Genomic DNA, 27,627 nt, shown 5'->3' on the forward strand with positions numbered 1-27,627 from the left:
ATTAAGATAACAAGATGAGGGGGCAATGATTCAGATCGGCGTTTTTGGGGAGCACAGCGCGGATAAAAATTAAAAATTCAGAGAGATGATGCTCTGAAATGCTTTGGGTGAGCAAGCTCATAAAAGCCATTAGGAAACCCAAAATTATAAATTAATCCAGACTCTCCTTCTGAGGGGCTCCTAAAAGCACTTTCCGTTTTCTTGGCAGGATCAAAACATTACTTTTGTGTCACTGCCTGGGGTTTTTACAAGGTCTGTTCTAATGCCCGCTAAGGTGTAGTGTTCAGTCCTAATGTGTCTCTTGCAGCTGTCTTTGGTCTGAACCAAGCAAACGTCGGGTGATGTTAAAAACAAATAGGAATTAATATATGATACATTAGGTCCCCCTCCCCCATAGATACATGAACTCTCAAATGACCAGGATCATGCGATTCATGACTGCTTTTCCATCCCCGAAGGGGTGTTTCGTCCAATTCTGAAGGATTTATCCAGCTGCTGTCAGTCCCGTTGGCAGTAAAGGGAATTGCCCCCACAAATCCCCGAAGTCTAGGGACAGTGCTGTCCCACAGAAACAAAATTGCTAAACTGTTTACAAAAAGTCATTCAGTCCTTTGGTGGTTAAATATAGCTTGATCATGATTTATGGGGGCCCAGCTCTTTTTCCTACACCTGCCTGTGGACATCTCCTAATTATTCATTTGAGAAAACTCTGGATAAAAATATCAATCTTGAAAACACGTGTGTTCCAAGGAAGAAGGCCAACTGTGTCCAAGGAAATTCTTAGTCCTGTTTGATCTAAGGAAAACCATTCCCAAATTCCACAGACAGGCCGATGCTTAAGAGAGGCAAGTTCTCTTAGATGGGTTCAGAATAAGCACACCCTCCCAAGGTATCTTTCATGTCCTTTTGAAGAAAATGAGGAGGGTAAATGAAATTCCAGGGAATGGTCATCTGGAGAGAAGAAAAATAGGGTGAGGCACCCCCAAAACTCCCACATGAGCCTTCCAGGCCTGGGGGGAGCAGATCTGATCGCCCGTCTTCTAGAGTAGGGTGTGGTGTAATGTCAGGCACTCCTGTCCGTTAGCAAACCCATCCTGAAGACAAATGGGAAGTAGCCCCTGAGGAGAGAAATACAATTTTGATACAGGAAATAGAAGAAGAACATAGAGCTTTTTGTTCAAGATGTATGTTTCTTCTGTCTAAAGCCAGCAATTTTGGAAAATGAAGCTAAGAGTTTAAAAATAAGGGCTCTGTTAGGGAAAATAAAACAGGTCCCCCTACATCCATTAGGCTGCCTTTAATTGAAAACTGGAGAACAATCTGACTAATTGGCAGGTACCTCTTTTATTACTGGGCCTATTTTCCCCCTTCTCTCCAGTGTAATCAAAAGACTGCTCCTCTCTTTATCAACCAAAGTCAGGTGTGAAAGGGAAAAGCAGACAAGTAACACTTAAAAATTGATTGTGTGTGTTCTTCCAAATTTTCTCGTATAAAATAGGTACAGAAAGTACAGAAGTTAAGGTCCTCAAAACAGCAGAAGCTCCAGGAGTGTATTTTTATATAGCAGAATGCTGAGGTAGAAGCTGTAATGTGCTTAACTGCAGGCAAGTTCATGTTGTTTAAAAGAACTTTACCTTTTACATTGGGGACCTATTTCATTTCAAATCCGGGCACTGTGCTGACATTATATAGCAACTTTCATTTTAAAGATCAAGAAAGAGGAGCTGTGGGTGAAATTTGAGCCCATTTCTTGCTAATTTGGCGTAAGAAAGAAAGGAGGTTGGCATAAATCATGAAGTGAGTATTGCTGTCTGAATTATGATATTGGAGTTTCAGTATTGCCAGTACCGGTTCCTTTTGCCTTTTCCTTGAATCTGTTTTGGTGGTGGTTGTATTTACTGAAGGTAGCTTTCTCCACTGATCTTTTTTGTCCCCTTCTACATGGAACTGAACTGCCGTGTGATATCTAAAAAGCAAAATAACTTGCAACATGTTACTTTTTAATTATCAAAGTTAGACATGCTCCATCACAAAGGTGATTAAGATGCTACCCTCACGGTTCTCCTGCTTTGGGGGAAGAAAGAGACACAAAGATGGATGGTTACAGCGTCGAACAGTGAACGTTACAACAGAGTCTACCGATATGGTCGTATGGGATTCACAGGTACCTGGCCCTATCTTGGAGCAGGAGCAGGCCTAAACTCAAGGACAAGGCAGGGAAAGGACTTTTCAGGCATAAGGAACAGCATGTGTAAAGGCCTGGAGGCAAAGGAGAACACTGTAGTCTAGAGCGCCTGGCTAAGTACGAATGCACAACGGACCCATGGGACTTTGAGGGACCAGCAGGCTCTAAACCATTTCGCTGATGATCTAAACCCTTGTTTAGACACGGCAGCTTTGGGACGATACGCCATATCAGGTCTTATCCTCGAGTCGCCGTGACTTTTCCATACAAGGACAGAATCCGTTTTGAGAGCTGGAACTTAAGCAGTATTTTCTCAATAAACTGTTAGTAAGCTTTTTGCACTGTCTGAGCAGGGTCTGTGGTGAGGAGAAGCAGAAGGGTTACATCCAATAAATGCCCACTATTTTACAGTTGTCAGGCTCTTGAAGACTTCAATGTAAATGCCTGACCGGCTTCCCTCTGCTCCCACATCCTCTGCGATTCCGTCCTTTTCACTTTGGATTCGGGACGTAACCACCTATAAAATAAGCAAGAAAGATTCCAGTGAGAAGTTCCCAGAATGACCCTGGAAATTAAATTTACTTGGCAGAAGTGCCAACAAATTGTGGACGAGTAGTTTTTTCTTTTCTATTTTAGGTCCCCCTTAGCATCATGAAATAATATAAGGGGTTCATGATTATTGGTTTCTGTGAAAGGCTTTTGAATTATGTGATAGAGTTGCCATGGTGATGTCCGGTGTCGTCAACCCACGTGTTAGGACAGAGCTAAGACCCGGCTTTGTTGATGGTAAAATGTTGCATGCCAAACTTTTAAAAGACATTTAAAAATTTATGCTCCTCTACAAAGAGTTTAAGCATATTTGAGCATGCTTTGGCTCTGTCTGCTTCTGCTTGCTTCCCCCCACCCTCACCCCTGCCTTTCAGTACAGATGAGGATCTTGAATTTGGGTCCAGATAAGATTTAGTAATTAATGTGCAAAGCACCTGGGGTCTGCTAACTCCTGGGCTGTAGCTGAGGAGCTATTTTGGGGCATTTTCTCAGTTAAATATTTGAGAATTAGAAAACTTAAAATGTGTTGGCTTCTTGCCCAGTTATATTTAGAGTAATCCTGATAATAAATCGGTAACTATGGGCTTCACCATGGAAGGGCACAAAATAACTGACCCGAGTAATCTAGAAAACAGATGTCTTTAGTTGGTTTAAAGTGAATTCTCAGGACCAGATTTAAAGAAAGCTATGTGGAGCTCGGTGAAATCATCCATTGCAGACGTTTTTTTTTTTTTTTTCCTGTCTGAGGGTTTTTCTCCCTACCGTATCTCAACTCAAATTCTTGAGAAGAGCGGAAGTGGTCCCCAGGATACAGTCTTGATAAAAGTACCCAAGGAGATCTTGGGATAAGCGTGACTGTGGTAGACTTGTAGAATTCGGTCTCATCCACAGTCTCGAAACCAGCCTTAAGGTCAGCCACAGGAGAAGAGAGATTACCCGAGGCTTCCACGTCCTCATGAAGGAAAAACACGGGGAGCCTTTGCTACAGAGGGGATTCAAGAGCCAGGACCGGCTACGTAATTTGCAGGACCCAACACAAAATGAACATGCTGGCCTCTCGATCAGGAGTTATTGAGAATTTCAAGACCGTGACAGCAGAGCAGCAAACGGAGCGCGAGGCCCTTCCAAGTACCAGGCTCTGTGTGCGCCCAGGTCACGTGCCTGCGAAGCTGGCCCTGCCCAGATCGGATCCCTCCACTTTTTGAAAACGGCCAGTTTAACTAGTAGTGCGTACCTGCCTTATGAAGTTCTCTTCCCCCAAATTTTGTTTTGAGATCACTGGTGCCAAAACCTGGTGGATTAGAATGGCGTTAGAATAATCAGACCCGTGGGATAGCTGGTCACTTAAAAAAGTTATTTTATCCAAGGTCATGTTTTAGAGATCTAAAAACACAGGTTTTCACCTAAATTAAAAGACGTTTTATCCATCTGATTAATCTCTCCTTACTGTTGGTTTCCAGTTTATATTACCTGGTAGCATTTCTTCCCTGGATCACGTTCCTCTAAAATAAAGGACACTGTGAACTGAATGCATTGGCTCGGTGCCCTTCCTGGGACATTGAAAACTTGGGAAATGTAGACCTTGATTGTGATGTCGTGAGTTCAGGTTCTTAGTTAAGAACACGGGCTGCCTGTTCATTGGTATTCCTTCGCAGGGAGTTTTAATTAATTGGGGATTAAAAGGATTGAGAGCATTGGCCTGTGGGTCTCACAGGGGTTGAGCTCTCAGGGGCGCACCTGACAGTCCAGGAAAATGCCATCATCACACTCTTCCGGGATGACTGGTTCCCACAGAGATGTTGTTTTTGCTAAATCTGTAGTCCTTGCCCCTTTAGTACCATCTTTCTAGACCTGTCCCAAAATAAAGGCTTGCCTTGCTAACCCAGGGAAGAGTAAATGTGCCAAGGAAGCTTCTGGTCCAAGGGACTTGAAAGGAGACAGGCCTAAGCTATATGGTCACATTCTGAGCGCAAGGACAGGAGACACTGTGCCAGTGAGCCGGCACGCGGCACTCGAATGATGGGCCTTCTAGAAGCCATGGCTGTTAAACATCAGAGCACTCAGGCTTCACTATTGTCATTCATTCATCTTCACTGAATTCCCAACAGTAGAACCTTATCCTGTTGGAAATTTTTTTTTTTTTTAAAACAAACAAACAAAAAATAACTCTAAGCCTCTACCCCTTGGGACAACTCAGCTTTCTTGTTTGGAGTCTGAATCTTAACGTTGTTTTCCTCTTTGCGGTGCCGAGTGCGGCCCCCTCCCTAACTCACTGTGTTCTCTGGGTTACATTCATGCCCACCCTTCCCTGCTCAGGAGGAAACTCTGTTTGTCATCAAAATAGTAGGCTGTTTTTCTACTTTCTCCCTCCCTCTCACCCATTGTCTTTCAGTGGGGTGAAAAGGTCTTCACTTTTCTCTTTCTCCCCCACAAATCTTGCTATTAATAACTTTTCAGACGTTGTCACGCATGGACTTCCACTCGCTCCGGAGGGTGTTTTTTGTTTGTTTAAGGCAACGTGTTTCCTGGTCTGAAAACCGTGTTTCCCAAAGTAGCTGTGATGGGATTATTCCATACTCGCCTCCCACTGGCAGAATCTCTGCTTCGGGCTGGAAATGGGAATCTCAGCTCTGTGCTGGCCCCAGGCTACACCTCCTCGGGTCCCTGCCTTGCTGGCCGGAGAGGATGACAGCCTGGGGCAGCCACCTGGTTGCTTTTTGATTGAAATGGGGTTGAAATATTTTCCCTTTAGTGACCAACCGGAGAGGACTAAGTAACACTCCTCACGGTCTCTCTCCTCTTTCTCTCTGGAAGGAGAAATTACCCTGTTGAACTTTGCATGGGATAGAAATTAACTCTGCGAAAGCCCAGTGCAAACAGATGCGCTTCCCATATTACTTTTGGGGTGGATTTCTCCTGACCCAGTGCTTCTTAGGACTAATGTAGTGCCAAGTTGCCCAGTTTTTTTAAATAAACAAGTTTTTACTCTGCACCTTGCTTCAATCACGACGCGTTCCGCGCACGTTAAACCTGATGTAAATGGCTCTGAGGCTAAAAAGCTACTTCCCTTCACAACACCGCGGTATGAATTCTCACAAGTAACTTTATGTTAAATGTGGGCCAGATTGCCCTGTTGTTCAGAAGTCAAGGATTCTTTGGGCTACATCCTTGACCGGACCTGAGGGCAGGTTTGGGGTTTTACGTGTTTGTATTCATGCCCAGAACTCACTATCTACTTTAGTATGGTTAAATTAATAGTATGGTTAGATTAGTATGGTTAAAATAGCGTGGTTCAATTAAATTAATTCATTGAGTCGCAGCTTCCTGAACAATCTTGGCAGAATAGGGTTCTGACCCTAGCCTCCTCCTGCACAGAAGAACGAGTGCCTCCTCGGTAAATGCCTGGCATGGCTGTCAAGATCCTGCCCAGTCCAAACCAACCTCTTTCAGCTGTGCCTTATACACACACACACACACACACACACACACACACACACATCATTTACGTCTCTGCCAGCCTGGCCCACTGGCCCTTCCCTGTATTTCCTCACCTGTGATCGCTCTTGCCGACCCAGAATGTTCCTTGGGGGAAAGCTCACCGTTTGAATCCTACCCTTCCATTAGAGTGAGAATCAAGGGCTGACTCCCTTCTAACTCCTTTGCATTCCTATGGCTTCACCTCAGTAAGTATTTTAAGTGTGCCTGCTATCTGCCAGGCACTGTCCCGGGCACTTTTTCACTTTCTGCTTCTGTTAGACGTTCTTATCACGCCGTGTGGTGGCGTGTGCCTTGGAGTGTTCACTTGATTTCATGTTGTTGATAAGTCGAGAAAGGGCACCAGCCCTGCCTTCCATATCCTTGTATGCCCCAGGAGAGCCTACCACATCCACTCCAGTTAACTGGCACTGGATGAATGAATCCGCAGAGGAATGAGTATATATAGAGGTGGCCTTTGGAATCATGAGGATATCCACCCACAATAGCCTGTGTTGTTCAGAGGTTCAGAACCGTGTTCTGTCCTATTTGGGAATCTTTATTTTCAATACCAAATGTATATTGGAAACTGTCCAGAAGAGAGCTTTGGAAAGAAGAGGTCTCATCACTAACAAAAGCTACCATTCACTGGGCACTTGCTATGTGCTGGGCATTGGGTTAACACTTTGTATGTGTTCCCTAATTGGGTATACTCCGTAATGCCATGAAGCGTAGGTGTTTTCATTATCCCCACCTTACAAATGAGGAAACAGGCCTTAGCCCGACTCACTTAATGTCACAAGGATGGTAAGCAGCAGAGTCAGAGTTAAAATCCACAGGCACTCAAGCTAAAGCCCAATTATTTTTTTTTTAATTTAAAGCAAAAATTTTTTTAAATTTTAGAATGTGTGTGCGAGCAGGAGAAAGGGCAGAGGAAGCGAGAGAATTTCAAGTGGACTCCAAGCTCAGCATGGAGTCTGACATGGGACTCAATCCCATAAACATGGGATCATGACTGGAGCCAAACTCAAGAGTCAGATGCTCAACTAGCCGAGCCACCCAAACGTCCCTGGAGCCCAATTCGTAATCACTAGGCTAGCATCTAAACCAACAAAAAAATCACTCTTTCTGGGAGATGGTTGAGGGATCTCACGGTTTGTGGGCTCGAGCCCCACGTTGGGTTCTGTGCTGACAGCTCAGAGCCTGGAGCCTACTTTGGATTCTGTGTCTCCCTCTCTCTGCCCCTCCCCCTCTTGTGCTCTGTCTCTTGCTCAAAAATAACTGTTAAAAAAAAAAAAAAAGGTTTGGAAAGCCAGAAGTTGGAACATGGTCCACAAAAGGGAAAAAAAATCACAAGAATTAGAACAATGATTTGAGAGTATTAGAGGCGGGAAGATGGTCCAACTTCATCTCCTATCAAAACATGAAGAAGGGAGTAAAATGAGCCACTTTTATCCATGTCCTTTATAGATTTGGGACCTAAGGCCAGTTTATCAAGGTAATTAGGAATTTTAGTATTTGGGTGTGGGAGAATGTTCAGGCTTAAAAGAGATGGTTTCCCTTTTGATTTAGGACTGTGTCTGTACTGTAGGTAACAGAGGATTAGGTAGAACACTGGTGCCTCATATCCCCAAGGGGAGACAGAAGTAATCTGAGTGGGCATTCTGTGATTATTCCTAAGACACTCTAATGCCACTGTGGCCTTCTCTACCACAGGAGTGTTTTTTTTTTTTTCTTTTGGTTGGGTCCCAGTTCCTTGAGAGCAAGAATAGATGAGCGTGAGATAAGAAAGGTTGAAAACACTATGGTTAGAAAACACTTGACTCGGTTCGTGAGGCAGATCTGTCTTCTTGACTGAAGTAGCTAGAGTGTTAGGGGTGCGTGGGTGGCTCAGTCACGTGGGCATTGGACTCTTGATTTCTGCTCAGGCCATGATCCACGGTTATGAGATGGAGCCCTGCATCAGGCTCTGTGCTGAGTGTGCAGCCTGGTTAAGATTCTCTCTCCCCCTGCCCCTTGGCCACTCGTGTGCGTGCACACACACTCTCTGTCTCAAAAAAAAAAAAAAAAAATAGCTGTAGTGTTGTGTTACAAACAGTAGAAGTCATGATTCAACAACAGAAGTCATAATTAAGAGAGATGAAGGTTAACCAGCAGAAGTTAGGATTAACAACAGAAATCATAACTAACCAACACGAATCATGGTTAACCAAGGGAAGCCTTGATGGTCTCACCTGATTACATCTCCAATTGGCGGATCTTCCGCTACCTTCTGAGCGATCTGGCTGTTCAACTACAGACAATATCATCCTCAAGGAATATACCAATATTGAAGAATATTTTATGGAAGTAAGGTATAATACATCCACGACTCTCACTCTATTTTTGCTTATAGCTGAGGACATCGTCATTCATTCGTTCATTTAACAACCATTTATTAAGCTATCAATCATGTGCCAGGTCCTGTCCTAGTCCTGGGGACATTTGGCTAATAAGGCACCGATACGGTTTTATTCGGTATCGAAATACTGAAATACTTTCCTACCATTTGTAGAATAGCCATTGCCTTGAGTCTTTCCCTCACCCCACCCAAGTCCCCTGTCTTAGTTCTGGGGAAGAGACATTAAGTACTGACTTGAGGCCACATTGGGGCCTACCAACCTGCCCACTCTAGTTCCAGGAAGCTGGCCCCCATGTTCCTGCCCTTCCTCTGTCAGGACATCCTAGATCTCAGCAAGGAAGATGTCACACTTGCTGGTGGTACTGGGACACCCAGTTGTAGAAATCTAGTATGCCCATTGGCTCCCTGAGGCTGTGACGGCTGGCCGTAGGCTGGCATTCCCCCGTGGCACCCATGTATCCTCTGAAGTCAATTGTACTATTGTCTGTTATTTTAAATACTATAATTGAACAGGAATAATATAGAAGGGTAAGCAAGATACCAAGGTTACCTGGAAGAGGAAGCATTCCTGTGTGCTTGGATCACTCAGGGAAGGCTTCCTGGATGAGGTGACCTAGCTCTTGAAGACTTGACAGCATTTTTGGGGTTTACTGGGAAAAGGATGTTTCGGGAAAGTGAGAAAATTGTGATGCCAGTAACTCTAGACTAGTCCCCGCTAGGTTACAGTTTTTGCCCACGCAGGTGGACAGCCTCTCCTTCCTTAGTCTTGCTTTTCCTTGGCCATTTTCTTTGCTCGCAGAAATTCCTTCATCTTCACTTTCAAGGCATCCCAATTTGTCACTCTCTGGTGCAATGACACACTTGGGATGTACACCCTGAAAGCATCTGGGAAATAAGCCGCCCAGCCCCTCACTTAGAAGATGAGAGAGCTTCACCTCCTAGGGCTGTGACTGGGTCAAGGCCACACAGTGATAATGAGGAGGCTGCAGTCCAGCACCTAGACCTCCTCTCCCGTGCCCTTCCTCTACTGCCTCCTACCTATTCCTACCCGCCCCAACCCCGGGCTGCTCCTCCAAATGGAACCAAATCCTTCCTTCCTTCTTTTTTTTTTTTTTTTTTTTTTTCTCTTCTAAATTTATCTATTTGAGAGAGAGCTTGCACGCAGGGTGGGTAGGGGTGGGAGGGGCAGAGAGAGAGGGAGAGCGAGAGAATCCCAAGCAGTCTCCACGCTGGCAGCCCAGAGCCCGACGTGGGGCTCTGGGGCTTGATCCCCAGAAACCAGGAAATCATGAGCTGAACTGAAAACAGGCATGGGACGCTTAACTGACTGAACCACCCAGGTGCCCCTGAAATCCTTCCTTTTATATGCTCAACTTTTCAGTGTTTTCTCCTCTAGGTATGTTTCTGCCCATCTACTGGCTTCAAGGACTATCACGCTTTGAATTCAGTACTTCTAGACCCATTTTTACATGTGACAAGATTTGGGTTGCAGTTTTGTTTCTCCAAGTGTGAGGCTTCCGATTTTAGGTTGGCACAGATTTGTGGCTTTAACTCTCGCTGAACCACCGAATGAGAAACATTTTCTCTGAATTCCTCAGTGATAGTCTCAAGTCAGTGCTGATCTGTCTCAGGAAGTGATAAGGCCTGGAGCTTTAAGCCCCTAGCAGATCTCGTATCCAGGGAGAGCGAAATAACATCTGATTATTGTTTCGTTTGACTTTTGTGTTTTATTTGCCTTTTAATATTGACAAGCCAGTGCTGGCTTTCAAAGGAAGCCAGAGATTAAAGGTCTCCGTTTTAAGTAATGTTAGAATTTAGAGTCAGCCTAAGAAAAAACATTAAGCAGCTAAAATTTAGGTGGCACGGGGCACAGTGTCACACACATGCACACGCTAGGTCCTCAAAGCAGTCAAGGAAACGAGGTTTAAATAATAATTCCCCACAACTACTGGGAGGAGAATTTGTAGAATGCAGATATCACTCCGGCCTCAGGGGGGTTTTCTGTTTACCCAGTCCATGTATCAAAATACCTCCCAGCATCTATTTTAGTCAGCAAGTATTCCACCGTGGTGGAAATGATTTACTGAAAACTTAGACCTTCTCCTGATATCTAGCCAAAAATCTGATTTGGAAAACCGAGTCCTGTTTAGTTTCTGCCATCACTGTTACTGAACCACAATGGCTGGGCAAGTAGCGACAACATAAAGTTCTTCAGTTCTCTCTTCTTCTTTCATTTGAGCATCACGAGATTGTTTTGGTCCCCCTCTTCGTCGCTCACTAAGCATCTGCTGAACTAAATACTTAGTTTTTAATAAATGGAGGAGGTCACCTTTGGCCACTTGCTTCACACATGCAGGAAAGACCAGATCTTCCATCGGGTCAGTGTTTCTTGGCAGGAGAGCAAGGAAGTTTCTGTAAATTGAGTTTGTACATCTGGCAGCCAAAAGTGTCCTGTAGGTATATTTTTTGCATAAAAAGATATGTTTGAGGTGACCGCTCTGCACAGATGCTATTAAAGGTTCGGAGTATTTGTAACCTGTTATTTTAGATTTGGGGCATATTTGTAGCTCCAGAGGTACAAAAATAAACTGCGTTTTCTTGGAAGATGTGTGTGTCTGGGATGTGACTGGAGTTGCAACCTTAAGCAAGATTTCCAGGCGTTTACAGTTGAACCGTGCCAGTAAAAAAATGTTTATTTGGACATTAAAATCCTAGGGTACCCACGTAAATATCCTAAACAACGTGTGTTACACGAGCTTTCGTTGTTAATGTGCTTCAGCTTTAAATGTTTTTAGTTCTGGTTCCTGGAGTGTGAATGTATTACAGGGAAAGTTGAACTCAGTGAGTCTTCTGTGCCATTCAGCACATTTGGTGACGCGTCTCTTAGATCCAAGAGAATTGTTTCTGATGTGGGTAAAAGTCACATCACAGTTGTGAAGGCAAACCTCCCTGCTCTCAATACTCTTAGCAACATAGAGGTTTTTGTTTGGGCGATCAGGAGAGAGAAAAGACAGCAGGTATGTGCCCTTCACTCCCCGTTCATTCGTCTGCGTAACAAGCATCCCTCTACTATCCATCGTCTACAAAACTGTGCGGTAAAAATGGCGAGGACAAAGAGGAAAAGGCAGTCACCATGGGCTCATGAGCCTACTGTCTGCTTTATTTCATCAGTATTTCACAGAAATCAGGATAAATTGCTTCTTTTGCCAAAATATAATTTTCAGAAAGTTGAAAAGTAATAACTCTGTCAAATATTCAGTAAGCACGTATTTGAAGATTTATCGAACCCAGTCATGAGAGAAATGGTAGGATAACAAAACTGGTTCAAAGGGGGATTTGAGCAAAATGTCTAGGTAGGCAGGTTGATTGATAGAGTGAAAAGAAAAGAGAATGCTGGAGTAAGACTTCAAAGTTAGGTACAATACTGGTTAATGTCCTCCAAGGCGATAAAACAGTACTCTTTGGTTCTATTTCAGCCAGACAGAAATCTTTACACCTATCCTTAACAAATATATTTGTAATTTATCTGTCTTCTACAGTCATTACAGAGTCTGTGACCAATCGATAGTAAATAGTAAGTCAAACAAAGTTACATTTCCCAAGAATGTTAGATGACTCTTGGGTAAGCTTGTCAAAAAGTCCATGTATGCAGGACAGTGCTGCCCGAGAGAACTTTCTGCCAGGATGAAAATCTTCCATGTAAGTGCTGTCCACTAGCTATATGTAGCTATTGAGCATTTGAAATGTGGCTCCTGCAACTGAGGAATCGAATTTTAAATTTTATTTCATTTTTATTAATTTTGATTTAAACAGCTACCTGGGATTAGTGGTTACCATGTTGGACAGCACAGCTCTCCTGTGCCATTAAATGGGCAGTCATTTTTACGCCTTGCTTCCAGTCTTGGATCATATTTGTCTAAACACTGTATAAATTACATCATATTTGAAATATTGTAATGAGCTAAATATGTGGGGAAAAAATTGGAAGAGACTTTTTTTTTGAAAAGACCAAATTCTTCCATGAATCTTATTTCTTTTGCAAATGTGATGCCTCATATATTGTGTTTCTTGATGGTAGGCTCACCTGATATCATTCTGGCCAGCAAGGGGGCCGCTTATGAATTAAGCCCGTTTGGAGGGAACCCAGGTCTTGCATTTTGTTTCTCAAGTGACTCAAGTTGGTATTAACTTCCCTTTAGCAAGACGCTAACCGTCATGGCTAGTTTTGATTAAAAAGGGGCTTTCTGATTTGAAACAAAGGGAGAGCTATTAACATGTCACAAGGATTTGAAGGCTTAAATAAGTTAACTTTTCTGCTGCCCTCCCTTCGTTACTCAGACCAAGCAATCAATGCATTGATAAGGCTGGCTTTGATCTCGCATGAAACTTACCAGTTCATTTTCTTACTCACCTTCTCCCTCGCTTGCAGGGGTTTTTCCGCAGAAGTATTCAGAAGAACATGATTTACACTTGTCACCGAGATAAGAACTGTGTTATTAATAAAGTCACCAGGAATCGATGCCAGTACTGCCGACTCCAGAAGTGCTTTGAAGTGGGAATGTCCAAAGAATGTAAGTGGAGTCTCAAAAACTTTCCTTTTTCCTCCTTTGGCTTACCTATATATAGGACTTGCTCAGCTTCCAGAATCAAGTTGTGGAGGGCATAGCATGCGGAATTCCCATATGACATTAAGGATAGATTGCCAAGGCTAGGTGTAAACAGAGGTGAGCTGAAAACAGAATAACCGTGGGGATTTTCAGATCAAGCCTGAGTGGCAGCTGAGGACAAGGCAGGAGCTGTGTGCTGCGGATAGCAGATGTGTGTTTCAGAGCGGTCCCAACTCACTGTGTGTTGTTGTCGAGCCATCAATGAATAGCGCATCGCATCGCCACTTAGAGACGCCCTTTCCCCGTCCTGGCCGTGGGAACAGAGTTGTGCCCGTGTCCCTGAGAACAAAAGGAGACAAGAGGCATGAATATTAACAGTAGTAATAATTAGCCCTTTCTCAGAGGGAAGGGAGTGTAAACCTTTTGTTGTGGAAGAAATATTTAGAAACTTGGCGCGTTGGCATGTTTCCAAATTCGATTTAGCTTTTTTTTTTTTTTTGTCCCAGCCACCCCCCTCCGCCAAAGAATTCTACGGGTTTTTTTTTTTTTTTAATGCGAAAGAGAACATTTGAATGAATTAAAAATGAGTGGTCCAAAAACATCTGATAATGGGGACTTGAAATGTATGTCACTTAATACAGACAGCGTATATATACACTGCCAACGTTTTCATCCTTAAGTTTCTCTCTTTGGTGCTTTCACGTGAAGGGAACAAGGAAGCGACAACGGGCAAATGGCTTGGCTCAGGCAGGCCTAAGGACGGCGCAGGGTTGTGTAGAAGGTGAAGCACTGAATGTGATGGCTGTTACTTTATTCATCCTGTTACTCGGGGATTTGGTGAAGGCGAAGTGTGAGTGAAGCCCTGGGACAAAAAGCCAGGAACCTCAGCCATGATCTTGCAGCCTGGTTCGAAGGCTTATGTTATAGGTCCAGGGCTCTCGGACTTTGGAACTGGGAAATGTGGCCATTGGGTGGTGGGGAGACTGAGGACGGAAAGCCCCCAGGGCCAAGCAGCGCTGCTCAGCTGGCCGACTGGCTTTTTGCCTGGAACTGCTTCTAGGGAATGTCGCTTGGCTGCCCAATATCCATTCTGTCCCTTCACCTCTCTTAAATGTGCCTAGGGTTTAGCATGCCTTTCCGTTTCTTGGGTTTCCGTACTTGAGGAAAAACAGCAGGACGGGGAACAATTCCGTTGACTCAAGCCAAGCATCCTATTCTGTGTCCCAGCCACCCGTCATATTCCATGTCACTGGTTCATGGTGGGAATCTGTGATGTAGGCCAGTCCAACGAGAATGAATTCAAAACTCAGGCTCAGCCTCCACAAAAAATAAAAAGACAAATTAGACTTTATCAAAATAAAAAAGATGTCAGCTCTCCAACAGATACTATGGAATTAATGGAAAGACAAGTCACATACTAGAAGAAATTACTTACAAATTGCACATCTGATTGAGGACTTGTATCTAAAATATACAAACCTCTTGGGGTGCCTGGGTAGCTCAGTCAGTTAAGCGGCTGGCTTCAGCTCGGGTCATGATCTCGAGGTTCGCATGTTCGAGCCCCATGTCGGGCTCTCTGCTGACAGCTCGGAGCCTGGAGCCTGCTTCGGATTCTGTGTCTCCCCCACTCTCTGCCCCTCCCCCGCTCACGCTCTTGTCTCTTGTCTCAAAAATAAATAAATATTTTTTAAAATATTAAAAAAATAAAACAAAATATACAAACCTCTGAAAACTCAATAATAGGAAAGCAACGCAATTTAAAAAAAAAAAAAACTAGTGCCTTCAAAAATGCCAACATTATGAAAGGCAAAGACAGACTGAAAAACTGTTCCAGATTAAAAGAGACATGCCAGTCTCTTTTAATCATGCAATGCATAATCCAGATCGGATTCTTGGTCAGAGGGAAATAGTTCTAAAGGACATTATTGGGACAGTGAGTGAAATTTGAATACGGATTATAGATTATAGCACTGTAATATACTGTTCTATATTATTACTTATGAAGCATTGTGAATCTAGATGAAGGGCATACAGGAGGTCTTTGTACTATTCTTGCAACTTTGGAGCAAACTTGAAATTTTACCAAAATAAAATTACCCAAACAGGACAAAAGACTCACGCTTAAAATATTAGGACAGAAGTGCCCTCCTTTCCGATGTATGTGGACAAGGAAGCAGGTAGCCACAAGTGCCCCTCGTAGCTATCCTCCAACTCGAGGACAAAGAAGGCACTGTAGATAGAAGAGTGGAAAGACAGACAGAAACTGGGCCCTGAAGAGCTGGACTGAATCGCTAAACCAACTGCCTCCAGCAAGTTTTGTTATATTTGCCAAGAGGTGTCGTTAAGGCAGTTGAGGTTGGGGTCTTAGTCATATTTTAGGGTCCTGATGAGCAAGAATGGACTGGGTCATCAGATAGGGTAGCATCCTCCCATACCTCCTGGGAAGGTCTTTTTCCCCTGGAAACTTCTATCTGTGGATGAGGGGTCAGTTGACCACATTTCAGCCAGTTCTCTTTGCTCCCTCCAAGCTTTAGAGCTATCAAGTTACTTAAAATCAATGAATATGGAGATATAGAGCTAATACTAACTTAGCTCGGGCCCCAGACCCTACCGCTGAAGAGCACAACGTTGCCCTGAAGTAGCCAGATTTTTTTATATGTGTAAGTGAGACTCACAGAATGATCCCCTGACACTCCATTTTTGGTCTCACATTCTGTAGACATGGAGGTCAGTCACGCTGCAGTTCTGTGGGAGAATTTTAGTCTAGGCTGAAATTATAAATGAGTAAGCCAGATGTGGACGCAGGGTAAAGCAGTACTTTTGCATTTATTTTGTGTGGGCTGGAGACCCATTTCCTGCTTACATTACTTAAAACCCATATCCTGCTGCTCTGTAAAAACTGGCAGCTCGGTTGCCAATTAAAAAAAAAATAATGTTTACGCCCACAGGAAAACTCTAGTTTCAACCCTCAAGGAACTTATCACCTTAATTAGATTTAAAAATATATAAATGAGAAGAAAATGGGATCATTATGCCCAAGTATACAAAAATAAATATATTTTCTTTCGAAGGAAATTGAAGGGGAAGGAATAAATGCTTGGAGTAGAGAGACTTAGGGTCTAATAGAACATTTTTTAAGCTGAAACAGAAAGAAGCAGGAAAATATGAGAATCGGTAACCGGTTATACCAAGATACTCGCAACTGAAATGAACCCAAGAATAATAGAGACTCCTAGAATGTTAGAACTGAAAAGGGATCTTAGAGATTGATTTTCACTCACCTCTCTCATTTGACATACAAGCACACTGGGACCCAAAAAGGTGAAACGGTTTTCCCAGCAATCCCCAACTGGCTCAAGACAGAACCAAGGCTACAGTTCAAGCCTTTCCTCTTCTGGCCGTGCTTTCTCTGTGGTACCAAGATGCATAAGATTTGCATTCAATTCTTGCCATAGGTCATGACGATTCATTAGTATGTGCCAGAACTCTTCGGGTGCAAGCGACAGAAAACTCAGCTCAAACTTGGCATAAGCTTAAAAAATCGGCACATGCAATTGGACGGTCCGGAGTAACATGACTGCATGCAAGGGCTCGAGGTCGTTTTGGGGGCGTGGCTCCTCGTTGTCTCCCATAGATGGTTTTTGTTTTTTGTTGTTTTTTTTTTTTTTACCATGTTGGTTTGGTTTTCTGGAAGATTTTACATATGGCTACTCAAGATGGCCACCAACCTGACAGAGAGGTGCGGGTCCCCATCATTTCATGAGTGCCCAGGAACTGGTTCTCATTGGCCTAACTTGGGTCACGTGCCCTTGTATAACTGTCTCACCTTGGGGGTGGTGGAGGGGTAGACCGCTGTAACTGGCTAGGTCTCAGTCATGTGCCAATCTCAGGAGCCGGGCCTCGAGGTCCACCCCACCCAAACCACATGGGGCAGGAGAGTGGGAGGAAAGAATCCCTATGTAGCTAATCAGAAAGACCTGAGGCAAAAATTTACAATGTCCCCACCAAGGCCTATCCCGTCCCACGGTGCTGTTCCAGGTATGTTCTTATTCTTTGTGCTGTTGAAGGAAAGAAAGAAACCTGAAAATCCTATTATAGTAATAGCTAACATAGGCAAGGTGTTTTCTGTTCGCCAGGGACTTCTTAACCGTTTTTAATACTTTGTCCCATTCAAGCCTAACAATAGCCGTATGAGAAAGATGAGTTACAATCCCATTCTTCCCCTTTTTTTTAGGCAGATGTGGAAACTTAGGTGCAGAGAGGTTAATTAATTTAGAGTAACGCATTTAGTAAGGGCCAGTGCTGGGATTTGGATCCCGATAGTAATATATACTACATGCCATAAAAAGCAGCTTTTAAACCTCTGACTTCTCTTTTTGACTCGACTCTATTCCAAGTGGTTAATTAAACAATAATCACACTCCTTGTTGTATGTTAGAGATGTACCCCCTAGAAAGTCGTGTGCAAATTTAATTTTTATAGCCCAAATTTGGTTTTAAATGTATAAGGGGATTTACTAGTAAAAGAAATCCTTGGGTGTGGGGGATCAGGAAAGCAGGATTATTTCTTCGCTCTTCTGTTCTGTAAGTGCTGGTGGGTATACCTTATATTTGCCAAGGGCTTTGTAAAACTAAGGGAGCCTTTCTGCAGAGAAATAGCTATTTGTCAAAGCATGAGATTCGAAAGCGGTAGCAGCAAGTGAAAAAAATCGATTTTCAGCAGCATTCTGGAAGTGGTACAAAAATTTATGAAGAACTTGGGGAGGAGGCAAAGGAAGCAAAATGTCTCAAAGTTGAGTGATGAGCTTCTGCTGGTGGGGTGGGAGGCTTGAAATGATGTCCACAAAGGAAAGTATGTGGCCCTAAAATAAGAAATAAAAAAGAATAAATGAAGACATAAAATGTGGGATCGTGAAAGAGATGTCCCGACAAGCTTATGATACAGATAAACCACTAATTGTCCATGATGGGGAAGGGGAAGATTTAAGACGATGCCACTGAGAGACTGTGGGAGTAGAGAAAGCCTGGCCATATGCATTTGGCCAGCTACAGGCATCCAAATGCATAGCTGAAATCCTTAAGCCAGGGGTCAGCAAACTCTCTTGCAAGGGTCAAATAGAAAATATTTTTGGCTTTGTGGGCCATGTGATCTCTGTAGGAGCCCCAGAAAGTACATAAACAGAGATTGGTTGTGTTCCAATAAAACTTTATTTACAGGAACAGTAGAGAACTGGGTTTGGCCCAAAGGCCATACTTTGCCTACTTCCGCTTTAGGTGGCTCACCCCGTGGTCCCATATGCCACTCTGGCTGCTCCATGAGCTCACGCTCAGCTCATCTCCCAGGGACAGTTGTTCCTCTCCTACCAATAGACACCCCAGCCGCCGGCCACCCTGGGCCATGCGGACCCGCGAGCCTCAGGGCTCCATGTTTCTGTAGAGGCCGTGCCCTGGACTGGAGTTTTAGGAGCCGGCAGAAATGTCTTTTCTTCTGAGAAGACTCCCTGAGCCCTACCCCACATTCTACACAATTCATTCTGCCCCATATTTCTATAGAGCTTCGAACATGCCTCCGTGAACTGCCAACCTATTATAGTGTGATTCTTCGCACAGCATGGGCTCCCTAGCTTGATTATAACCTCCTAAAAGGCAAGGCAAGCATCATGTCTTCCTCACTTAGTAGCCCTGGAAGTTAGCATGATCGTTTGGTCAATGAAGTTAGATTAATGAAGTGATTAAGTGTGGTTTGCTTATCTATCTATTTATTTATTTAGATTGTAAGTAAGCTCTATGCCAAATGTGGGGCTTGAACTCATGACTCTGAGATCATGAGTCACATGCTCCACCAACTGAGCCATCCAGGTGTCCCGAAATGTGGCTATTTTAATTTTTTTTATTTTTTTAAGTTTATTTATTTATTTTTGAGAGAGCACAAGCAGGGAAGGGACAAAAAGAGAGTGGAGACACAGAATCCAAAGCAGGCTCCATTCTCTGAGCTGTCAGCACAGAGCCCGACTCAGGGCCAGAACCCATGAACCGTGAGATCATGACCTGAGCTGAAATCAGACGTTTGACTGACTGAGCCACCCAGGTGTCCCCTAAATGTGGCTATTTTAAAAGACAACCAAATGTGACATCTCCCTAGCTTCACTTCCTGAAAAGTTGCCAGGCACAAAACAGTTCTGGGCATGCCTCTGTTGAACTCTAAGTCATTCATTTCTCTGCTGCGGGCCCAGAACGAGTTATTCAGCTTCTTTCGGCTTGTGTTTTCTACCCGAGTAAGAGAGCCTTTAGTGTTGACTGACAGCCTGGGCATGATGTGAGAACCGATGCTTTTAATCCTGTTTAGACAACAGTGTTTCTACAATGAGCTTCCTCTTGTCAGTTCTCTCCCTGGAGGACATTAGATCTTCTCGTGGATTTGCTATGGAAAATGGTGGGCATCTTGTGTAACTGTGCATGGCAAAAGTCCAAAAAGGTGCAGAGGCTAACATGGGTAAGTGGTGGGATTTGGGGCTCACCTGGCCAGTCCTTGGCTGTCAGGTTGCTCACTGACAAAAAGGGGGATCCAAGGATTAGCTAGACATTGGGGTTAGGAGGCCATTAGGAAAATGAAAGATAAAAAGCAGATCAGAAGCAAGACTCATGTGCCATGATAAAGGGGAAGTTGTGGGCTTTGGATGCCTCTGACGTTTGCCCAGGTTTCCCTGGGTCTCTGGCCTTAGAGATCGGATGCCTTTGCCCCATGTATGTAACAGAAAAACCATGGAGGTTACTGTGGCTGTCACCCCCATTCTGTTTCTTTTCTTTCTGAAAATCACTGGCCATTAATTTATAAAGGAACCTCTTCAAATTGCCTTTGAACTTATGTTTATGTGGGCCGTGCTTTTGAGTGGTGGGCAAAACATGCCTTTGATTTTGTTTGAGAATGTGGTTTAGTGTTAATTTCACAGCATTTTTTTCCTCTGACGGTTGCCTAAGTATATTTGTAGAATAAAGCGATTGAATAATCTCTGAATTTAGGAGTCCCTAAGTGCTCATTGACACCTTCTCATTTGGGGCATATTGAGCTTAAAAACAGCTTTTTATGAAGTCTCTAAATTCTGATTTATACTTTGGACATGAATGTCCCCATGGGTCGATTGGATAGAATGAATATGCTTTGCACGGACACTTTGATACTTCCACGAGAGGTTTTTGTTGTTCTGTGTTTCATTTCCCCTTTACTGTTAAACTTACATTAAAACAAACCTTTTGGATTAAAGGCACTTAACCTCAGTTAAAATCACTTTTGTTGATGCACAAATTATATCGATGTGCTCTTTGGTTCTACGGCTGGATTTTACTGGCTTTATAACGAGGAAATTCGTATTGTAGGTTGCCTTGTGTACTTGGGAAATTACATAAAAATCATCATCAGGGCACTTAGCGTCTTTCTAATTTTAGTTTATTTCTTCATTTGTTCCCATGTTACGTCCTAGCCTGTTACTGCGTTCCCAAGGTTCGGCATGATCTTTTTGTTCTTCTCAACAGAGAGGTGGCATTAACCCCCACCTTTCCTTTCACCCCGCCACACACAAATCCCCAAAGAGCTCCCCAAAAGTAAATGAAAGGCTGGAAACTTTATATTTTTGTATCTAAAAATGTCACGGAAGCTGGAAAGTAAAAATGTGCTGTCCCTTTCCACTTGCCAAATGTTAAGGTTTTCCTGCATCTGTTTGGGAGTTTAAAAAAAAAAAAACAAAAACAAATTCCGTTTGGGCACTGGCAGCCCAGTGATGTCAGTGCCACTGTGGGACTTCAAGCCCATTAACACTCCGACTGCAAAGGAAGTATTAAAATTCCTTCAGCTTTACTAACACATTTCTCCCTGCTGCCTGTCTCTTGGTAAAGGGGCGCTCAGCACATTCTCACCTTAGAAAAAGGAGAACTTTCCATGACACCATAGGACAGAGCAGAGCAAAGGAACAGAGGGCTTTGAAGGTAGCCTGAGCTGGGTTCAAATCTGACCCTACCCTCGAGCTGCCTCATCTTTGGCAAGAGGTATAATTTTGTCCTACATGCAACTGACTGACTGCTGGCTGACGACAACGTGGGGCAACCTTGCTGGATTGTTTCATGCATTGGACCTTATGAGGGTGGTGCATTTAGCACCCTGCTTGGCCCACGGCAGACCCTGAATAATGATAGCTGTTCTCTCGGGGTTCTTCTGCTGGCGGCACCCAGGCTCTGCTCTGGGCCCTGGTTGCTGCTGCCACTGTAATAACTTTTTACTGCTTTTTACTATAATAACTACACAGCCCTGCTCCTCCTTCAGGAGAAAAGTGAAGGGCACAGGCTCTACTCATTTTGAATTGTTTATGACGCCACAGTGTAGATATACAGCCCCAAATATTATGTCACAGCGTTAAAAATCAAGCTTGTAAGGATAGTTTCTAAAATAAATACCCGCCTTCCTCAGCTACTGTAAACTGGGAGGCAGATGGCTCATTTGCCCGGAGATGCTGGGACGTGTGTAATCAGAGAATGGGATGGGATCCTGGTATCGTGGAACCCAACTCCATGGGGAAAACCGAACTGGGGTGTTAGAAAGGGCGCCTGGGCCCCTCCTTGCGTCCATCAGCTCAAGGTGAGGCCATCGGGGTCTCCCGGGCAGTGTCCGGTTCGCCCCAGATCACCAGAGAAGCAAAGTCTCTTTCACTCCCTGCTTCCTTCTTTGTTTGCCCCTGTGGCACCTGCCATCTCTCCCCGACGTTTATTTGGGACCCTGTGGCCCACCCTTCCTGAGTCTATCTCGCTTCACGCAGCCAAATCTTACCCGCTGGCCTGTTCCTCAGCACTGCTTTAGCTGTTAGCCATATGGCAGGAGGACTGCAGAGAACATGGGTGATAATATGACAGTTGATGGTCACAAAGCCCTTTACCAACAGCAAAGTCTCCCAGGACTTTGAGTCATCTCCTGTGGCAGGCCGGAAGGGACTAATGCTCGGGTCCTCAGTGTCCTGACGTTCAGAGACACGAAGAAACCTGCCGGCAGTCTCACTGGCGGCTTCAACCCGTGGGTCCTAAACCCAGCTCCTAGTATCTTTTCAACCATGCCTTGCTTCTCTAACAATGCAGTTCTTGGGCGCATTTAACGCTACACCGTTTCAGTACCTTCACCCCCTTGTGCTCCCAAATCACATTTTCGGGCATTTACGTATGATTTAATTTAATGCACGTACTGGTTTAATACAGTATTTTCCCTAGAGTAAATGCCGCAGGCAGCGTCCGAAACCTAATTTGGGGGAGTACTAAACTTAGTACGCGGTAGTACCAAATCGTACAGTGATAAAGTCATTCCCTTTTCAGTAGTCACCCCATCTATTTATTACTAATGGGAAAATCTCAGTTTGATGCCGGTCCATCCTTAATTAGTACCTCTTGAACGTTTGCTACTCCCTCTTTTTAATGGAGACAAGACAGGCAACCAGCCATCCTAACCTAGTTAGGACGAAGTGCTGTTTATTTCAGATGAATGCAAACTTTCTGAATGACCAGACACTACATATCTTAAGCTCTGCAGACGATTCAGTGATTGTTGCAACTCTTTGACTCTCCCATTGCTGCATGAAAGCTTCATGAACGAGCATGGCTGTGTTCCACCAAAACTTTAGGCAGTGAACCTGAAAACCCTGTTTATTTTTACCTTTAACTGTGATTTAATGTCAAACGATACTGCTGTCGTCTTTATAGTCGTAATATAAAATTCTCTAAATTTTATTTAGGCAAAAAAAAAATCAATTTAGAAAGAGTATAGTGGCCTCTAATGTGAGATATCATAAAGGTAAGACAGGAAGGGCAGAAGTTAGAGAAACTCTGGTTTTATCTGTTAGTTGGTCAGGTGTTCTTGCATCTTGACAGGAATAGAGCAGATTCTGGGGGAGCCTCAGCCCCTTCCATAGCCCCCTGTATTGCTACAGTTGTTGGTGAGTAGACCATTGACCCGCCTTTGTCTTGCTGAGGTCCCCTCTGCCCTTCCCCCATCCTGAGCTGTGCACAACTCAAGGATGGGCCGCTGGGTCTTGCTTTTCTTGGATCCTCAGGGTTTAGTCCTGTCCTGATACAACAAAGGCCCAATGAGCGGGTGGATCTGTCCTCGAGGGATTTCAAGGGTCAGGTGAACTTTGGAGGTGGAATACGAGGAACAGGGGAGACCTCAGACTGCACTGTTGACTCCCCCTTCTGAAGAGCAGCAAGGTATTGTTGTGGCTTAAAGCACAGACTTGATGGACAGCCTGGATTCTGATCCCAGCCCACTACTCACGTAGCTCTGTGATCTTGGGCAGGTTATTTAGCATCTCTGTGCCTCCGGTTCCTTGTCTGTAGCACCGAGATGATAATTGTACCTACCTCACATGGGTATTGTAAGGAATGAATGAATTGATATATAGTAGGAACTAAAGGCATTTCTTAGCCAAGTGTTAGCTCTTGTCCCTCTTCGTCCTGCTATGATAATGACCCATTCTGGCCTCCAAAGATTGGATCATCAGTACTGTCCTTAGTGACTATGCAGAACAGCTAATGTTCCTTCTGGCCCAGTGGTCTGTTTACTCAAGACAAAAGGTACTCCTAAATTTGATGTTTGTCCTTGGGGCTCAAGCCTGACACCCACAAACCAAAGTGTCACTTCAGCCAGAGGGGACCCTGGGATTCGTGGCCTTTCATCACTTACAGAATCCATTCCAAGTGTATCAGTGTGGGCAGGGCCCTGCACAGCTGGCTCAGCCTGCCCCAGCCTGCCCGGGACACTGACCTCCTGTTATGCTTCTTCAAACTCCCCCCGCCCCACAGTCGTCACCACTGACTACTCAGCATGCCTGTCGTGTGATGGAGCCTCAGGGTGTGCCTGCTGCCCTCTCTGCCTGTGATGGCCGTCCCCGGCTTTCGCTGGTGCTCATCTTTCAAGCCACCATACTCCCAAATATGCGTGCATGTTTCTCTAACAACAGGAAGCAGGTGTGGGTCAGTCTTACCTCTCTACAGTATGACATGTTAGTGACCCCTCTGTTGGGTGACTTCAAAAAGTCAGACTCGTTTTTGAGTCCAGGAAGTAGGTAGGGGTGTGTGTGTGTGTGTGTGTGTGTGTGTGTGTGTGTGTGTGAGAGAGAGAGAGAGAGAGAGAGAGATTGAGAGAGAGAACATACACAGGTGTTCTCTGCACTGGCTATAAGCATCTTGAGGGCAGGCAGAGAGTGTCTTTCCTATCTGAGTCTGCAACCAAAAGCCCAGTGCCTTATACTTAGTAGATACTTCTGGAATGAACTGGAGGTAAAGAGAAAGTGAAGAGTAGAGATTCTGAGTCAGGAACTTTCATCTGATCTTTCTAAGAATTACAGATTTGAATTCAGCCCCACTGACATAATGAGCCCATTTTTACATTTTCCCTTTTGTGTCCTTCCTTAACTTACACCATACAAATTCTAGCATATTATCCCTTGCATAAAAGGCAGTCTCACCCTTGTCTAGTTCCGTGGTGGACGTAGCCAGATGGAGCTTGTCACTACGTCCTAACAGGGAAGATTTGCTGTCTCTCAAAGCTGTACACACACACCATATTTCAACAAATCTATAATTTGTTAAAGCGCACTATTATTTTATGTGCTGCTAAAAACAAAACAGCAGGAATTAAACGAGGACATGCCAAAGATTGTGAGACAGGTGGCAATTGCAGAGAGGGAGCGAGGGAGAAACCAGATACCAGCGCTGTAAGAAAAGGAAGCATCTCACATTCTAGGCTGGAAATATTCTATGTTTCCATCTTGAGCTGTGTTTCATTCTGCTTTAAATAGACATTGATAAAACCTCAGTGCCCAAAGACAATCCCCAGCACAGAGTTGACTGAATAAATATGCAAGTGCTTCTAAAATAGCTGGCAGAGAGCCTTTTGTTTGGAAACAAATGTCGCCGTTGAAAATAGCAACCCGAAATTTCCCCGCAGTCCTTGTGTTCCGGGGCGATGAACATGGCCCTTTAAGTACCTTCTCCCAGTGACAGCAATTCTCTGGAGGGTGGCTACCTAAATTGCTCAATAAATCCGTGCATAGAGTACAGTCTGAATTTGCTCTTCCTCGAGTGGGATTGAGCACTTAAACCGGTTTCTTCTCCCTCTGCCATCGAAAAATATTAACTCTCACCGTTAGGTTATTTCTCTCATCTGTCTCCCTTTAAAGCTGGAAAACAAAGAGTTGAGCAATTATCCGATGAACTAGATTAATGGAGACAGGCATCTTTTTAGTACTGGGACCAAGGAGAGTCAACACCCTATTTCGTCATGAGAAAGAATGTTTGTGTCCCGAATTCACACTTGACTGTTCCAGGACTTCATTTCACCAACGTAAAAGTACCTACGTGGCCTTTAAAAATTTGTTTGATTTGCAAAATACTTTTAGGACAGAAATGTTCTGTTTTGATGCTGGAGAATACAAGTTCTCCATTTTTCTTTGCTTGTTTTGGGGGTTGGGGTGTTTTATGACATTACTTGGTCAGGCTTATGAAACAGTGTTTTGGTTCAGCAACGTTGTTTAAATCTGTTTTAAAATAGCACTAAGGATTTCCACTGGCCTTTCAAAATGGACCCACTTAGGAGCCAGTCATATGATACAGCTCGTCCAAAGGGAAAGATAAAAGTTGCTTCTAGTAAACTCTGTCGACTCAGGGGATTTAATGAGGACAGGAAGAGACTCCAGTGCAAAATGTAATGAGTGAAGGAATCCCAGTTTGTGTCCTGCAAGTGACAGAACAAAGCGCTTGAGCAGTTTTAAACCGAATGGAAACTTGGCTGAGGCGCCCTTGGACTTTGAGCTCTCAGAAATCTGAAAATATGCAGGCCCAGAATGTACTCCCCGCCGCCACCCCCTCCCTCCCCCCCGCAGTGGATGTGGCCCAGTGAGTTGTTTCTGGAAGAGAGACATCAGGACTTCCTCCTGCCTCCTGGGGCTGAGCAAACTCTTGGAGATGGCTTTCCCCACATTCCCCAGGATGATGACGGGATTCAGGTCTACAGAATGCAGACCCATTTCGTTTTTGCAAATAGTGCCTTTTTCACGGCTCTGTGTTCCCGAATGGTAGAGGTGCATCCAGGAAATCGAAATGTGGTGCTTTACTCCGCCAGAAGGTCTGACATGAAAAGGACTGACAACACCAAGTGTTGGCGAGATGTGAAGCAAGTGGAACTCTCAGATGTGGCTGGTGAAAGTATAAATCGAACCAGAGTTTGGCAGTGTCTCCTAAAGCGAAACATATCTGGGTGACTCAGTGATGCTAGTCCTGGGAACATCTTCAAAAGAAATGAGCGCACAGACCCACCGAAAGATATATACAAGAATGTTCACAGCAGCTTACCCATAATAGCCCAAAGCTGGAAACAAGCCATATATCCATCAGCAGTAGAATGTGGAAATAAATTGCGACATATTCAAATAATGGATACGCCTAGCTGTTAATAAAAAAAGGAACTAACTACTGGTAAATGTGGACAGCGTAGATGAATCTCATAAACGTAATGTTGACTTAAAAAGACTCAGAGTAAAAGAGAATATTCTTTACAATTTCGTTTGTATAAATATTAAAAACGGGGGCGCCTTGGTGGTTCAGTCGGTTAAGCCTCGGCTCAGGTAATGACCTCACGGGTTCGTGAGTTCAAGCCCCACATGGGGTTCTGTGCTGTCAGCTCAGAGCCAGCTTCGGATCCTCGGTGCCCGTATTTCTGCACCTCCCCCCACCCCCCCCCCCCCGAAAATACACAAACGTTAAAAAAATTCTTTTTAAAAAGGTTAAAAATGAGCAAAACTAATGTCCGTGATAGAGGTGAGTACAGTGGTTACCCTTGGGTCTTGAAAGGCATACCAGGGAGGCTTGTGGAGTGCTGGGCACTCTAATCCTTAACTGGTATATACTTAACTACACGTGTAATGTTTTACCTCAGTCAAAAGGAAAAAAAGATGGAAACGCGGAAGGAATGTTGGAGAGGGCCACGCCATCCTGTGCGTAAAGAAATTGTGTTATCACCGATGAGAAGCATAACATCCTCTCATTAAAAGAATCCTCCTCCCTTTCAACACATTAAAATATCTTCTGAAAGCGTGTTGACCTTTCTGCCTCCGCCTTTTCGTTTCATTTGGGACCTTTTTCACTTGCAGCTTTGAATGTGTAAGGAGCGCCAGAGATGGGATATTATCCCTGATTTACTCTGAGTTCTCCAAGGATGGTTATGTAATACCTGTAATCCCATCGACTCACCTAAAGAGCTTTTTCCCTTTGGTGCCCTGAACTGCAGGCACAGTAATAGCCCAGGGATCCTTTTACAGCTTGTTGTGTTTGGGAAAGCTATTTCAGCCATCAACTAATAAAGGGCTTTTAAAAAAGATGAGTATT

At 44.1% G+C, this 27,627-nt stretch overlaps 1 protein-coding gene and 1 long non-coding RNA gene across 5 annotated transcripts in view; one reads left to right on the forward strand and one right to left on the reverse strand.

Annotated features, from left to right (window-relative positions):
- The window catches only part of RARB (retinoic acid receptor beta), a 172,439-nt gene that overhangs the window by 56,649 nt on the left and 88,163 nt on the right, over positions 1 to 27,627 (forward strand). For all 4 annotated transcript variants that reach the window (XR_006207638.1, XM_042956680.1, XM_007097468.3 and 1 more), the window contains exon 3: positions 13,039 to 13,180. Coding sequence is in view for 3 of the 4 variants with exons in the window: in XM_007097468.3 (XP_007097530.2) it covers positions 13,039 to 13,180 (142 nt within the window). In the remaining variant the exon portion in view is untranslated. The remainder of the gene's footprint in view (positions 1 to 13,038; positions 13,181 to 27,627) is intronic.
- On the reverse strand, positions 1,540 to 4,299 carry LOC122230633. The gene is made up of 3 exons (XR_006207639.1): positions 4,205 to 4,299; positions 3,969 to 4,025; positions 1,540 to 2,702 (listed from the first exon to the last, which is right to left on the reverse strand). It is a non-coding gene; the product is annotated as an uncharacterized LOC122230633 (long non-coding RNA).

Source organism: Panthera tigris, chromosome C2 (assembly GCF_018350195.1).
Source record: "Panthera tigris isolate Pti1 chromosome C2, P.tigris_Pti1_mat1.1, whole genome shotgun sequence".
In the NCBI taxonomy this organism is placed as follows: Eukaryota; Metazoa; Chordata; class Mammalia; order Carnivora; family Felidae; genus Panthera; species Panthera tigris.